Source organism: Cajanus cajan, chromosome 11, assembly GCF_000230855.2.
Source record: "Cajanus cajan strain Asha chromosome 11, NIPB_CcT2T_4, whole genome shotgun sequence".
Taxonomy (NCBI): domain Eukaryota; kingdom Viridiplantae; phylum Streptophyta; class Magnoliopsida; order Fabales; family Fabaceae; genus Cajanus; species Cajanus cajan.
Genome location: NC_138527.1, coordinates 45,579,782 through 45,595,062, shown reverse-complemented (window position 1 = coordinate 45,595,062; position 15,281 = coordinate 45,579,782). Strand labels below are relative to the sequence as shown.

Below are 15,281 nucleotides of genomic sequence, written 5' to 3'. Positions count from 1 at the left end.
AAATTTAATCTAACCTAATTTATTTTCATCTTTAATTAATTGTAATTGTAAATATAAAAACTTGTAAAATTTAATTATGATATATTTATACCTTTAAAATTATATATAAAATTTTTAATACTACAAATATATGAATAAGTATTATCTTCACTATCTAAAATTTATAGATCCGCTAAAGTGAATCATGTTTTATAAACACCGCGTATGATCCAAATTCAACAAACACAAATAAAATGCGGTGAAATTCTTATCCACGGGAGGGCGTCAAACATCGTACGTAACCACTAGCCAGGCACATTATAAAGGTGGCCTGATGGGGGACATGCTTGCAATCACAACACACAAATAATATATATCTCTCTCTCTCACGGAAATTAACAGAAAGATGATGGCATCATGCAAATTGCAAGGGGCAATTGTTAGCAGCCACTTCTCAGATGAGAAAAGTGCGACCAAGGGCCGAGCCACCTCGGTAGTGGCTCAAGCTGTGGTCACTCAAGAAACCTTTAAGACCACTAAGTTCCCCGAATTGGCCATCACCTCTGTGCCCCCATCCACACCCTCAATACAAATTCTTGAGACCAAACCCCTCACAACCACCACTTCTATTCCTGGAAAGTTCGGTAGGTTTGGAGGCAAGTTTGTACCCGAGGCACTTGTAGCGGCTTTGAACCACCTTGAACTGACCTTCAATAACGTCCTCCGTGATCAACTTTTTCAGGTTATTTCATTTAGATAATCCATATCACTATTATAATTTCTCTTATTATATATAATTTTTTTATTAAAATTTGTAATAAACATTATTTTTATGATTTTTTTACGAAATTTTATATACAAGTTTTACCTTTGTAGATAATAAATTTTTGCGAATTTTAAAATTCGCAAGAAATTTTTCTGTGAAATTTCTTGCGAAAAAATTTTGCAGAAAAATTTCCTTCAAAAAAAAATTTACAGAAAAGTTTTTGTAAATTTTTCGCAAGAAATTTTGCAGGAATATTTTTTACAAAAAAAAATCAAAGAAATTACTATAAATTTTATCAATAATTCTTCAATTTTTAAATGCTCACAATAAATTCATCTGAAGCATTTGTTTCCACGCCTCTAACATGTGATACATGATCTTTTAAACCCTAAGATTGTAGATTATTATAAGTCTAACACTCAACCATATAAATCAACTTGTAAGATAAGTGTTGCCCCAACTTATATACTCTTTAATTGTTTTATTTTCAATCGATGTGAAACTTGAAGTTTTTTGTAAAATATTAAACTTATAAATTTAAATATTTTTTTGATTTTTCCTGCGGATTAAGATTAACAAGAAAATTCACAGGAAAAATTATTTGCAAAATTTTTCTATCAATTAGTAAACATTACTTGTAAATTTATTTTTGCAAGAAAACCTGCCAGAAATAAAATAAAATTCTTACAATATTTTCTGTAAAATTTTACCATGAAATTTTTTTTATGATTATTAAAATTGTAGCAAAATTTGCAAATTATTTTTTGCAAATAAATTCGTAAAAATTTTTTGTAAAATTATTATTGCAAGAAAATTCGTAAATATTTTTATAAATATTTTTTATAAAAATATATTTTTCTACTAGTGATATCTTCTCACAAAATATTACATTTAATTCCAATGAACCAATTAAACCACTTGCCATTCAAAGTGTAAAGTACATCAAACTTGTTTGAAAGGAGTTTTAAAAAAAAATTTAAAAAATTTGTACTAACATACTCATAGTACTGTATATACTAAATTAGCTAGCCAACAAAATAATTTATTGTCATTGCCGTGAATTCGACAAATTTATTTGAATGATTGTACTTGCAGGCAGAGTTAGCGGTGGGATTAAGAGATTATGTTGGGAGGGGGACACCTCTGTACAATAGTAGAAATATGAACCAATTAACTACTAGGCTACTAGTACAATAGTAGATATATAATATATTAAAAAAATTGAACAGCGGGTAATCTTTAAAAAACATTGAATATACTAATTAATTGGAAGAAATGTTTATTTGAATGATTGTACTTGCAGAGAGAGCTAGGGATAGCATTAAGAGATTATGTTGGGAGGGGGACACCTCTGTATCATGCTGAGCGTTTATCGGAGTACTACAAGAGCATGAATAATGGGAAAGGACCCGACATATACTTAAAGAGAGAGGATCTGAACCACACTGGGTCTCACAAGATCAACAACGCTCTTGCGCAAGCCATGATTGCTAAGCGCATGGGTTCGAAAACCATCGTGACCGCCACTGGTTCTGGACAGCATGGCCTTGCAACGGCCGCAGCATGCGCAAAACTTGGTTTGGAGTGCATGGTGTTGATGGGCACTAAAGACATGCAGAGACAATGTTCGAACGTGAGGTTGATAAAGTTGTTAGGAGCTGAGGTTGAAGGAGTTGATGGAGGGTTCAAAGATGCAGCATCAGAGGCATTTCGATATTGGGTGGGGGATTTGGAGAAGAATTACCACTTGACGGGTTCAGCGGTGGGACCACACCCGTGTCCGACAATGGTTCGTGAGTTTCAGTCAGTGATAGGGAAAGAAACGAGGATTCAAGCGTTGGAAAAATGGGGAGGGAAACCAGATGTTGTTGTGGCTTGCGTGGGGACTGGGTCCAACGCTTTGGGTTTGTTCCATGAGTTTATAAATGATAGAGATGTGAGGCTTATTGGAGTTGAGGCAGGTGGTTTGGGATTGGAGACTGGAACACATTCTTCATCTTTGACCGCTGGAGAAGTCGGTGTTTACCACGGAGCCCTCACTTATTTACTGCAGGATCACGATGGTCAAGTTATTCAACCTCATTCCATCGCACCAGGGTCACTACTCATATTCATTTTTCATTTATATATATTCAAATATTATATATCTTTTCACTTTTCACCATTCACCTTCATTATCCATCTTTTAACTCAGGATGGAGTATCCAGGAGTTGCTCCTGAGCTAAGCTTCCTTAAAGAGACTGGCCGTGCCGAATTCTGCGTCGCAAATGATCAAGAAGCTCTGGATGGTACATGCAATAAACATAAGCATGCATATGTATTTTAAATTAATGTTGCAACTATATATATAACCATTAATGTAGTGATCACATATATATAATTTGCAGCATACGGAAGATTATGCAAATTAGAGGGCATATTTGCATCTCTGGAGGCTGCACACGCATTGGCTTTGTTAGATAAGTTGGCTCCTACTCTATGCGATGGGAGTAAGGTAGTTGTGAATTGCAGTGGGCGTGGAGATAAGGATGCAGCAATATTTGACAATGAATGACAGATGGAGCTGAATACTATATAAATTAAACGCTATATTTCTATAAACGATTAAACGAACAATACATGCTTAAAATTGTATTGGCTAGCTAGCAAGTGGCCGGAAATATAAATATTTAACAATCATCAGGTATCTGTTGTAAAAAAGAAAGAAATGACAATAAAAATCTTGAGTTATTGTTTCATAGGAGGAGATTGTGTAACGATCCAAATAAGTCATCGTATTTACTATAAAAATTGACAATAAAGCAAAAGTTAAAAGAAAATATAGATAAATCATTTAGATAGATCAACTTGCAAAGATAACTGACTATTCATGTAGGTAAAATGTATGAAATATACACGATATATAAAAATTTAGTACATATACTATATACATCATAGATTAAACTATTACAAAAATATCTTTTAGATGAGTGGTCGAGAATTTCAAAACATTATTATCACTTCAGTTAACCACTTAATTCTATCCTACTTGCATATTAAGTATGATTATCATAATCTCAACCACAAGAAAAAGAAGAATAAACTTATGAAAGAAACAAATATAACAATACGACATCAAAGACAACAAAAGCATATATCAACAATACCAGAACTCATAACTTAACAATCATGTGCTCGACATTTATCAACTTTAATATACTCAACATTTCAGCATACATATATTAATAATTAATGTATCATTAAACATGTTAATTGAGGAGATCTTTTACAACTTAATTGACTTGACCCTATCGAACTAGAACGTTAAACATATCTCAATTAAGTTAGGTATATTAGTTCACCTCCATATCAATTCACATAAACCCAAGAGGAAAATCCAACTTTAAAACAAAAAATCCCAAAATAACCGACATAAAATACTTTTTTTTGCACTAGTAAACATAAGTCTCCTCTAGCATATATGTATCTTAACTAAGACATGTATCTCAGTCATATATCCACAACTTCACAACTTTACAGCTATACAACATACAACTTACATCTTAACATCATCAATTTATCTATCAACTTACAACTAAGTATTCATTCTTATATGTTATCATACATACATCATGGTCATCAATATCCATCAATAGATCATCATAAAATAGGTATGTTGCGCCCAATGCTACTCAAACAACACAATATATATATATATATATATATATATATTTAATATATTTTTTACTTACTTTTTTAATTTAAATTTAATTAAGTCACTTTAGATTTATTTTGTATATAATTTGAGATTTATCGTGCAACAAATCTATTATGCATTTGATTTATTTTATTATATGTAATTTAAATTTTTTTTTATCATTTAGGTGCACTAATTTATATTGGTTCTTTAGATATTGAGAAAAAAAATGTGTGTTGGAAGGGTAACTCAAAGCAAATATAGAATTTTTTTCCTTTTTTTTTTGGCAGGCTAGCAAGTCAGGTGGCATGGGTTAGGATTTGCAACCAATTTTTTTCTGGTGGGTCAACTCGACGTGACTCATTTTGACGGACCTATTATTGGTTGGGTGATAAGTGTCTAATTAGCTTGATTTAACATTCATTTGAGACATTTATCTAATAGTTTTTGTGTTGTTATTAATGTTATTTTGATTTATATAGGCATGGAATCAAAGAGATACTCTTGATCAATGTTAGCACATAGAATAGGAAGCCTTTGATCTAATTTTGTGCTTATTTTGTAGGATTTGAAACCTGGAGAAGAATGGCTCAGCCATTCTGAGGCGCTCAGCGGAATAAGAACAGAGAGTTTCCACAATGAAGGCGCTCAGCGGATCATATCCGCTCAGCGAATTGGTCCCTGGAAGAAAAGGAATGCTCTCTGCCTCCAATCCGCTCAGCCATTTCCAATCCGCTCAGCGGATTTCATCCAGAAATGTGAAGGTGCTCTCTGCCTCCTATCCGCTCAGCGAATAAAAGGCGCTCAGCGCCTAGGTTCCTTCATGGTGAAGAATTCAGGTTTCTTCATGGTGAAGAACTCTCAATCCGCTCAGCCGTTTCGAGGCGCTGAGCGGATTCATATCTCTCTTGCTTACTCTGTTTTCATATATAAGGAAAGAAAGAGAGAGAAAGGGGAGACTGACACGAGAGGAAGAAAAAAACAGAGTACTCTGGAGCTCGTGGGAACGCGAATCTTCAAAGGATCTTCTTCTTCTACCTCTCAACTTGTAACTTGGTGATTTCTTGTAATATGGAGAGCTAATCTCTAGGTTTGGGATTGATGTAGTCATCAAACTCCTATGTATTTCTCTTTGATTCATATATATATATTATCTGTTACCCTTTGTTAGTGATTTGTATTCCATTCTTAATGCTTAGATAAACTGATCACTTATCTTTGATTTTGGATTTAAAATTTAGTTGGAAAACATTTTCTGGATCTAGACTTGAGTCAAATCACCTATTATTTTTAAGAGCCAGGGATGGTCTTGATCTTAATAGTTGTAACAAGTTCTGATTCGTAATGCGGAATATTGAACTAAATGAAGTGAGGAATCATTCATTGAGTTGAATATCCCAGAATTTCTTATGCCAAGGGATTGGGTTTGAATGAAAATAGAGAATGCAATAACAATGAGTAATGGAAATTTTAGAAAGAATCAATAGGAATACATAGGAGGGAGATTGATGAAATCAAATCCCAACTGTTTCTTATATCTGTTTTCTTTAAATCAAATTACTCTTTGGTTTCTTGAAGTTGGAAAATCATATATCTCAAATTTGAATATGTGTAACTATTCCAGTTTTAAATTTATAAGCATCAACTAATATAATAGAAATCTAAGTTATCTCACAAGTCCCTGAGGTTCGACAACCTTTTATTTTTACTACAGAGACTTGGGTGCGCTTGCCTATTAAAAATACGAACAAGTTTCTTGGCGCCGTTGCCGGGGACTTGTGTCAAGATAGTTGTGATTTCTATTGTATTAGTTGGATCTTATTGTATATATTTCTTAGTTTTCATTTTGTTGAATATATTCTTTACCTGTTGTTCTAACTTTTCTGTTTAAGTCAGTCTTTGTATGCGAGGAAAAATTCCTGCTGAGCAGCTGTTATTTGATCCAGAGATTGAGAAAACAGCTAGGAAAAATAATAGCAGAAGAAGGCGACAAAGGAAGCTTGAACAGGAGAGACGGGAACAGGAGGGTACTTCCACTTCAGTTTCAGCTCAACACTTTAATTCTGAATCAATGGCTGAAGAAGGACCAGGTGGTCATGGACCTCATCATCAGCCAAGGAGACTCCTTGGAGAATACAATCATCAATTGGGTCCTAGGCACTTTTCCAGTATAGCCAGACCAGCTAAGGGGGTGGAGATGAAACCAGCATTATTATCTCTCATCACTGCCAATCAATTTGCAGGGATGGACCATGAAGATCCCTACACACATCTGTCAACTTTCTATGAGCTTATTGGCACTATGGGCATTCCTGGAGAAGATGAAGAAGCGGTCTACTTGAGATTATTTCCCTTCTCTTTGACAGGAAAAGCGAAGACATGGTTGCAGGCTCATCCAAATCAGAGCCTAACTAGATGGGAGGACGTAGAAAGGAAGTTCTTAGCTAGATTCTTTCCTCCTTCTAGATATATAAGTGCCAAATCAGCAATTGCAACATTTTCTCAAGGCGCTGATGAACCTTTGTGTGAGGCCTGGGAGAGATATAAATCCTTGCTGAGGAAATGCCCAAATCATGGGTTTGATGATGTTGCACAACTCAACATGTTCTGTAATGGGTTAAGGCCTCAAACAAAGATGTTATTGGATGCTTCTGCAGGTGGTTCTATGATGATGAAAGATTCTGAGGAAGCAATCACTATTATTGATGCTTTGGCAGCCAGTGATTACCAAGCTCACCATGACAGGAGCCAGCCTTCCAAACGGGGAATTCTAGAATTGGATACTCAAAATGCAATTCTGGCTCAGAATAAGCTTCTTTCTCAGCAGATGGAAGAGATAAGGAAACAGATGTCCAAACTTCAAGTAGGATCATCTTCACGCTCTCAACAAGTAATGAGATGTGATTTTTGTGCAGGTGATCATCCAAATGGGCAATGTTCTATATCTGAATCAGAACAGGAGGAGGAAGTTAATTACATGAGCAATCCAAGAAGGCAAGGGAATTTCTCTGGTAATTATAATCAGAATCAAGGCTGGAGGAGTAATCAGAATCAGTATTCTGGGTGGAAACAAGAAGCAGGGCCTTCACAAAGGCAGCCCCCACAAAAGCCATATCAAAATCAGTCTTCTTATCAGCCTGATAGGTTGTCAAAAATGGAGGAGGCTCTTACACAATTTATGCAGGTTTCCACAACTAATCAGAAGAACACTGAAGCGTCTATCAGAAATCTGGAGGTTCAAGTAGGGCAGCTAGCCAAGCAGTTGGCAGATCAACAAAATAAAAATTTTTCCGCCAATACACAGGTCAATCCGAAGGAGCAGTGTCAGTCAATTACAACAAGGAGAGGCACTGTGATAGGTAAGGGGATTGGTGACAATTTGAGAGACAATAGTGTTGGGGAAGAAGAGAAAAAGAGTGTAGTTGAGTTAGAAAGTGAGAAAGAGGTGGAGTTGAATAAAGAGGAAGAAAAAAAAGAAAATAATAAAAAAGAGAGTGAAAAAAATGAGAGGAGAGATGGAGATGTGAGGGAGGAGAGAAAGAAGAAAGGGAAAGAAGTCATTAGGCCTCCTCCAGTGAAGAATCTACCTTACCCACATGCTCCGTCAAAGAAAGACAAGGAACGCCAGTTTGCAAGGTTCCTTGATATAATCAAGAGGTTACAGATCAACATACCTTTTGCAGAGGCCTTGGAACAGATGCCATCTTATGCAAGATTTATGAAAGATCTTTTGACAAAGAAGAGAAAGTTGAGTGAAGATGGAACAGTGGAGTTAGAGGCAGGTTGCAGTGCTATAATTCAGAAGTCACTTCCACAAAAGTCTAGAGATCCAGGGAGTTTTACTCTGCCAGTCACTATTGGAAATGTTTCTGTGGGGAAGGCATTATTGGACTTAGGAGCTAGTATCAATCTGATGCCTTTGTCAATGCTACAGAGGATAGGTGAGGTGGAGGTGAGACCTACTAGAATGACTCTGCAGTTGGCTGACAGGTCCATCAAGTATCCTCATGGTGTTGTTGAAGACCTCTTAGTAAAAGTTGATAAGTTTTGGTTCCCAGTAGATTTTGTTGTCATGGATATGGAGGAAGATTCTGAGGTTCCTCTTATTTTGGGACGACCATTCATGAAGACAGCCAAAGTTATTATTGATGTTGATGATGGGAAACTCAAGGTTAGAGTTCAGGATGATGAAGTGAACTTTGATGTCTTTGAGGCCATGAAGCATCCAAGTGATAAGGCAGGTTGTTTCAGAGTGGATGTGATTGATGAGCTGTGTTTGGAAGCTCAAAAGAATTTCTCAGTAGCTACACCATTGGAGAAGGCATTGATGAGTGTGGTCAGTGAAGTTAATGATGAAGAAGAAAGAGAAATTCAGAAATGTCTGGAGGAGTTAGACAAAGCCAAGGAGGTTTCTACTAATCCTGCAAGTGTACAAGAGTTAAACAAAGGGGACAAGTCTCAACCTCAGCAGCTAGAATTGAAGCAATTGCCAAGCCATCTCAAATATGTGTTTTTAGAGGCAAATGGTGGAAAACCAGTTATAATTAGCAATTCTTTATCTTCGGAGGAGGAAAGGAAGTTAGTTGAGGTTTTAAAAGCAAATGAAGGGGCTATTGGATGGACATTGTCTGATCTTAAAGGTATTAGTCCTTCATACTGCATGCACAGAATCTTGATGGAACAGGATTATAGACCTGTAGCACAACCTCAAAGGCGCCTCAATCCAACAATGAAGGAGGTTGTCAGAAAAGAAGTGATTAAGTTACTTGAAGCTGGAATGATTTACCCTATTTCTGACAGTGCATGGGTTAGTCCTGTTCAGGTGGTACCTAAGAAGGGAGGCATGACGGTGGTGATGAATGACAGGAACGAATTAATTCCTACAAGGACAGTCACTGGTTGGCGGATGTGTATTGATTATCGGAAGCTGAACCAGGCCACAAGGAAGGATCACTTTCCATTGCCCTTCATGGACCAGATGCTAGAGAGGTTGGCGGGTCAGGCTTTCTATTGCTTCTTGGACGGTTATTCTGGGTATAATCAGATAGCAGTTGACCCGAAGGACCAGGAAAAGACAGCATTCACATGTCCTTTTGGCGTTTTTGCATATAGAAAGATGCCATTTGGATTATGTAACGCACCAGCCACGTTTCAGAGGTGCATGTTGGCCATATTCTCTGATCTTGTTGAAAAATGTATTGAGATTTTCATGGATGATTTCTCAGTGTTTGGATCATCATTTGATTCATGTTTGGAGAATCTCAACATGGTACTGAGGAGGTGCGTAGAAACAAATCTGGTTCTTAATTGGGAGAAGTGTCATTTTATGGTGACTGAAGGAATAGTGCTTGGCCACAAAGTTTCTGAGAAAGGTATTGAGGTGGATCCAGCTAAGGTTGAGGTCATTTCTAAGCTTCCTCCACCATCAAATGTGAAAGGAATTAGAAGTTTTCTTGGACATGCTGGATTTTATAGGCGGTTCATCAAAGATTTCTCAAAGATCGCTAAACCGCTCAGCAATCTCCTTGTGAAGGATGTTAAGTTTAAATTTGATGATAATTGCTTGTCTGCCTTTTCACTCTTAAAGCAAAAGTTGTGTTCAGCACCCATAATTACTAGCCCAGATTGGAATTTTGATTTTGAGTTAATGTGTGATGCTAGTGATTATGCAGTGGGTGCTGTGCTGGGTCAAAGAAAAAACAAAATTTTTCATGTCATACACTATGCAAGTAAAGTTTTAAATGAGGCTCAAATGAATTATGCAACCACAGAGAAAGAGTTACTTGCAATAGTATATGCACTTGAGAAATTTCGTTCTTATTTGATTGGTTCAAAAATTACTATATTCACTGACCATGCAGCTATTAAGTATTTGCTAACTAAATCTGATTCCAAGCCCAGGTTGATAAGATGGATTTTGTTGTTACAGGAATTTGATTTAGAGATAAAGGATAAGAAAGGCTGTGAGAATCACATCGCAGATCACCTATCAAGATTAGAAAATGAAGAGGTGACCATACTAGAGAGTGCTATCCATGAAGAATTTCCAGATGAAAAGTTATTCTCTGTGCAGGAAAGACCTTGGTTTGCTGATATGGCAAATTTTAAAGCAGCCGGGGTCATTCCAGAAGATCTTAATTGGCAACAGAGAAAGAAATTCTTCAAGGATTCCACTTACTATGTATGGGATGATCCTTATTTATTTAAGATTGGTGCTGATGGTTTGTTGAGAAGATGTGTTTCAGGTGCAGAGATCAGGGATATTTTGTGGCACTGCCACAATTCACCTTATGGAGGTCATTACAATGGAGATCGCACAGCAGCAAAGATTCTTCAGTCTGGATTTTACTGGCCTTCTATCTTTAAGGATTCTCATGAACACTGCAAGAATTGTGATAAGTGTCAGAGAACTGGAGGAATTTCCAAAAGACATGAATTACCATTGCAGAATATCCTTGAAGTTGAGGTTTTTGACTGCTGGGGAATTGACTTTGTAGGACCCCTTCCATCATCTTATTCCAATGAGTACATTCTGGTTGCTGTGGATTATGTTTCCAAGTGGGTGGAAGCTGTAGCGACTCAGAAAGCTGATGCACGAACGGTGATTAAGTTTTTGAAAAAGAACATCTTTACCAGATTTGGAACACCGAGAGTGCTCATAAGTGATGGTGGTTCTCATTTCTGCAACACACAGTTGAAGAAGTTGTTAGAGCACTATGGTGTGAGGCACAAAGTAGCTACACCTTACCATCCTCAGACAAATGGACAGGCAGAGGTTTCCAATAGGGAGTTAAAGAGGATCTTAGAAAAAACTGTAGCCAGCTCAAGGAAGGATTGGGCTGTGAAATTGGATGATACATTGTGGGCCTACAGGACAGCATACAAGACTCCAATTGGACTATCTCCATTCCAGCTTGTGTATGGGAAGGCCTGCCATCTACCAGTTGAGTTGGAACATAAGGCCTATTGGGCCTTGAAAACTTTGAATTTTGATTTGAAGGCCTCAGGTGAAAAAAGGAAGCTCCAGCTACATGAGCTTGAAGAAATGAGGTTACAAGCATATGAATCTTCCCGGATTTATAAGAACAAAGTCAAGTCTTACCATGACAGGAAGATTGTCCAGAGAAATTTCCAACCAGGCCAACAGGTGTTATTGTTCAATTCCAGGTTGAGATTATTCCCTGGAAAGCTCAAATCCAAATGGTCAGGCCCCTTTGTGATCAAATAGTCAAGCCATATGGGGCAGTAGAATTGGAAGAACCAAACTCTGGAAGATCTTGGATGGTGAATGGCCAAAGAATTAAGCCATACTTGGGTGGTGACATTGAGCAACTCACCAATGTCACTCATCTCATTGATCCATGACTTCAAGAAGTGTCAAGCTAATGACAATAAAGAAGCGCTTGCTGGGAGGCAACCCAGACGTTATGTTTTTAAAAGTGGTTTGATTATTTAGTATTGCATGTTTAATTTCATATGTGTGATGTTTTAGGGAGTGAGTTTAGAATTTAATGCTTAAAATAAATTCAAGAATATTGTGTTAGATTATGCATTTTCTTTGATGTTCAATGTGTGTTTGTTTTGATGGAGTAAAGGAAGAATATTAAGGAATTTGGGATCAAAACTGAGCTAGAATAAGAATTGTATAATTTCTGATCCAGGACTCAGTGGCTCAGCCCCTCTGAGTGGCTCAGCCCTTTATATCAGTCAATAATCAGATGAGTCCCTGGAGGTCAGGCGCTCAGCGCTTGATAGGCGCTCAGCGCCTCATATGAGGAGGGGTTCTGGAGGCAAGGCGCTCAGCGCCTGGGATGCGCTCAGCGCCTGGAAGGAGAAAACCCCTAGAACTCTCTGGAGCCAATTGGCTCAGCGAAATTAAGGCGCTCAGCGCCTGGGGTTAGTGATCTCTCTGGAGCCAAAGTGCTCAGCGCTTCCCAAGCGCTGAGCGGATGAGTTACGGGTTTGAGCCTTCATTTGAATTAAAAGCCTCAACTGCTCAAGGGTCACACATAACCCACTCAGCCCTTTCCTATTCTAAACGTTGAAAGAGCCTTTCCTCCTCCCTCTTGCTATTTTTATTCTCACTTGCTCTCAAGTTCTTCTGATTCCTTAGTCTTTTGTGTGCTTCCAAAATCATCATCTCAAATCCCAGGTATGCTCATATACATTCTTCTTTTGCGCCAACCCTTGGTTGTTATTCATGAAATACATTCTGCTGCTTTGCCCTATTTATGTTAGTTAGGATTTGGTTATTATTCTGTTCTTGAAATTTTGTAATCCAATGGTTTGTTTTTAAAGATATATGTCTAGGGTTTGAAATTGCTGCATTCAGGTTCGTACCTTATATGTTAGGGGCATAACTCTCTGCATTCCAAAATCAGGGTTTGAATTTCACTGCCATACATTGTTAAGTTTAAGTATATTTTGGCGTGGGTTCCATAGCCATGGGTTTTAAAAATGATAGTTCAGTTTCAACTTCTGGAGCAAGGCGCTTAGCGCTTCCAAAGCGCTGAGCGGATAGAGGTCAGAAACCCTTGATGGCTTAAAGCGCTCAGCGGATAAGAGGCGCTGAGCGGATGGAATGCAGAATCTCATGTTCTTTTATTGCATGAATTAACTGAAATTGTCTAACATTTATGGTTCGCTCTTGTTCTGAATGAATTGCAGATGGGAAAATCAAGACCCACTCATGAGATTCCAGCCAGTAAAAAGAGGAAGGGGGCTGCTTCTTCAAATCCTCCTCCACATGATTCTGACACTGAGGAGCCTACCCATTCACCTGTGGCTTCAATCCGTTTGGACAGGAACAGATTCATGACCAAAACTAAGCAGCAGCGATATACTGAGTTGGAGCCTCGCCAAATAGTTGCTGAAAGACGGGTGGAGTTGGAAGCTGGAGAATATATGGACTTCCAAAGGGAGCTGACTCGCAGGAAATGGAACAAATTGGCTACTCCTGAAAAGAAATATAATGAAGAGATCATCAAGGAGTTTTATGCCAATGCTTACCCGCTCTAGAGGACTGATCAAACTAGAAACAGCTGGGTCAGAGGCGCTGTGGTCAGTTATTCTAGGGATGCCATTCAACAGTATTTGGGTAGTCGTGATGTTATAGGAGGTGATGGTTTGGATGAATTTGGCCGATTGAAGAAAGCCCATGCTTTTAATGCGGACAAAATGGCTAAGCTGTTATGTTTGCCTGGATGTACATACACAGTGGGACTCACAGGTAACCCAGTTTCATTCCTTAGGAAGAACTTGACTACCACTGCACGTATCTGGCAGAATCTCCTATATTGTAATGTGTACTGCATCACCCACATATCTGATCTAAACATGCCCAGAGCAACACTTCTTTATTCTATTTTGCAAAAGACAGAGGTGGATATACCTACAATTATTTCAGATGAAATACACAAGATCGTGCTATCTTCTCCGTCTTCAACAGGTGTTTCTAGACCTTTGGGCTTTCCAGGTTTAATTACTGGGCTATGTTTATTTAGTGGTTCTCGTTTGCCTGGCAATTTAAATAAAGCTCTCCGACCTCCCATCAATGCTGCATATATTAAAATACATTGCAAAAGTGAGCAGCATGGAGATGCTTCACAACCTCGACCCCAGAGGCATGGGCAAGGCTCTTCTTCTTCCCAAGTACCTGCTCAGGACTTCATGGCTGCACACTTTCATCACATAGAGCAGCAGAATCTGGCCAACCATCTGGCATTGATGTCACTCAACACTAGCATGTATCATGCCCATCAGCAACAGTTTCAGGGTGGCCCTCCTTTCCAATGGCCATCCCCAGAGGCATTTCAGCAACACTTTTATTGGCCTGGGGACAGTCCACATTTTGAAGGAGGAGAGGATGAGCAGGAGCAAGAAGGAGGAGATGGAGCTGAAGGAGATGACCATGATGATGAGGACATCTGAGGGTTTTTGTGCAGTTTATTTTGTTTCGTTTTATTTATTATCAGTATTGTGCATTTTATTTTGGATACATTAGTTGCTTGCTTTGGTTTAACTCAACTGACAAATTTTTCTAGAAAGTGCAAATTTATGATTCCAAGTTTTCAATGATCAATATTTTCTAATCTGGGAAGTTACATTGTTGCACAAGTGGTTACAATTTTGACTTTGATTGTGTGCTTCAAGTTTGTTCAAGTGAAGTTGAAATGATTCTAAAGTTGTTGATGTTAGGGCACTTAACCAAACCGTGTGAGTGAGTGAGCCAAACAGTTAAAATACAATCTTGGAGAGTCATCACTAATTCATGCGGTCAGTTTTGTTTGAGTCTCTCATTAGTTACAGTTATGCTATGCATGAAATTTCTAAGGCAGTTGTTTAATTTAACAAGTAGCCAAAAAAAAAAAAAAAAAAAAAAAAAAAAAGCCAACCCATGAATCCTTGAACATAAAATCTGACCTTAAACAGAACCCCTAAGCTCAAAATGGAAAACCATGATTGTCCTTAGCCTTGTTGATAAGAGACATTTTTATGAAACAAGTGGGTTTGAACCAAGTTGGGGGTAGTTTGCATGGAGAGATCATGTGGTTGAAGCTGGATTGTATATCTCTATTACAGTGTATTATTATGTATATCTCTTAAAAAAATATATATATATAAAAAAAAAATATATATATAAAAAAAAAAAAAATTGAGTTAATTTTGTAATCAAGGTTCCTTGTTATCATTCCATTAATTTGTGCAATATTTCGAAAGAGAAGGAACCAGTAAGTCATTCAAAGAGGGATGAGGTATAAAGAATCAAGAGAATTCAAGCTAGAGCAAGGATTTGATTAACCATATGAGTGAGAATGTCTCTTGTCAAACAGGCTTTCAGATCAGATTCCCAAAGAAAA

General features: G+C 37.6%; 2 protein-coding genes across 2 annotated transcripts; both read left to right on the top strand.

Moving 5' to 3' along the window:
* The first annotated feature begins 321 nt into the window (after window positions 1–321).
* Window positions 322–3,484, top strand: LOC145949337 (tryptophan synthase beta chain 1). Its single transcript, XM_083066251.1, has 4 exons — window positions 322–721; window positions 2,049–2,842; window positions 2,940–3,034; window positions 3,134–3,484. The coding sequence occupies exons 1-4, from the start codon at window positions 386–388 to the stop codon at window positions 3,298–3,300; spliced, it is 1,392 nt and encodes a 463-aa protein (XP_082922377.1). The 5' UTR covers window positions 322–385; the 3' UTR covers window positions 3,301–3,484.
* A 127-nt stretch (window positions 3,485–3,611) lies between these two features.
* LOC145953566 (uncharacterized) lies at window positions 3,612–11,650 on the top strand. Its single transcript, XM_083067544.1, has 2 exons — window positions 3,612–4,805; window positions 4,988–11,650. The coding sequence occupies exon 2, from the start codon at window positions 6,326–6,328 to the stop codon at window positions 11,648–11,650; it is 5,325 nt and encodes a 1,774-aa protein (XP_082923670.1). The 5' UTR covers window positions 3,612–4,805; window positions 4,988–6,325.
* Window positions 11,651–15,281: the final 3,631 nt, after the last annotated feature.

What these genes read in the sequence shown, in the direction of transcription:
- LOC145949337 (XM_083066251.1), top strand. Translation starts at nt 386, where the DNA reads ATGATGGCATCATGCAAATTGCAAGGGGCAATTGTTAGCAGCCACTTC. An exon ending in TCCGTGATCAACTTTTTCAG is followed by an intron (nt 722 to 2,048) that starts GTTATTTCATTT and finishes TTGTACTTGCAG; the next exon opens with AGAGAGCTAGGGATAGCATT. An exon ending in TGATCAAGAAGCTCTGGATG is followed by an intron (nt 3,035 to 3,133) that starts GTACATGCAATA and finishes TATAATTTGCAG; the next exon opens with CATACGGAAGATTATGCAAA.
- LOC145953566 (XM_083067544.1), top strand. Translation starts at nt 6,326, where the DNA reads ATGCGAGGAAAAATTCCTGCTGAGCAGCTGTTATTTGATCCAGAGATT.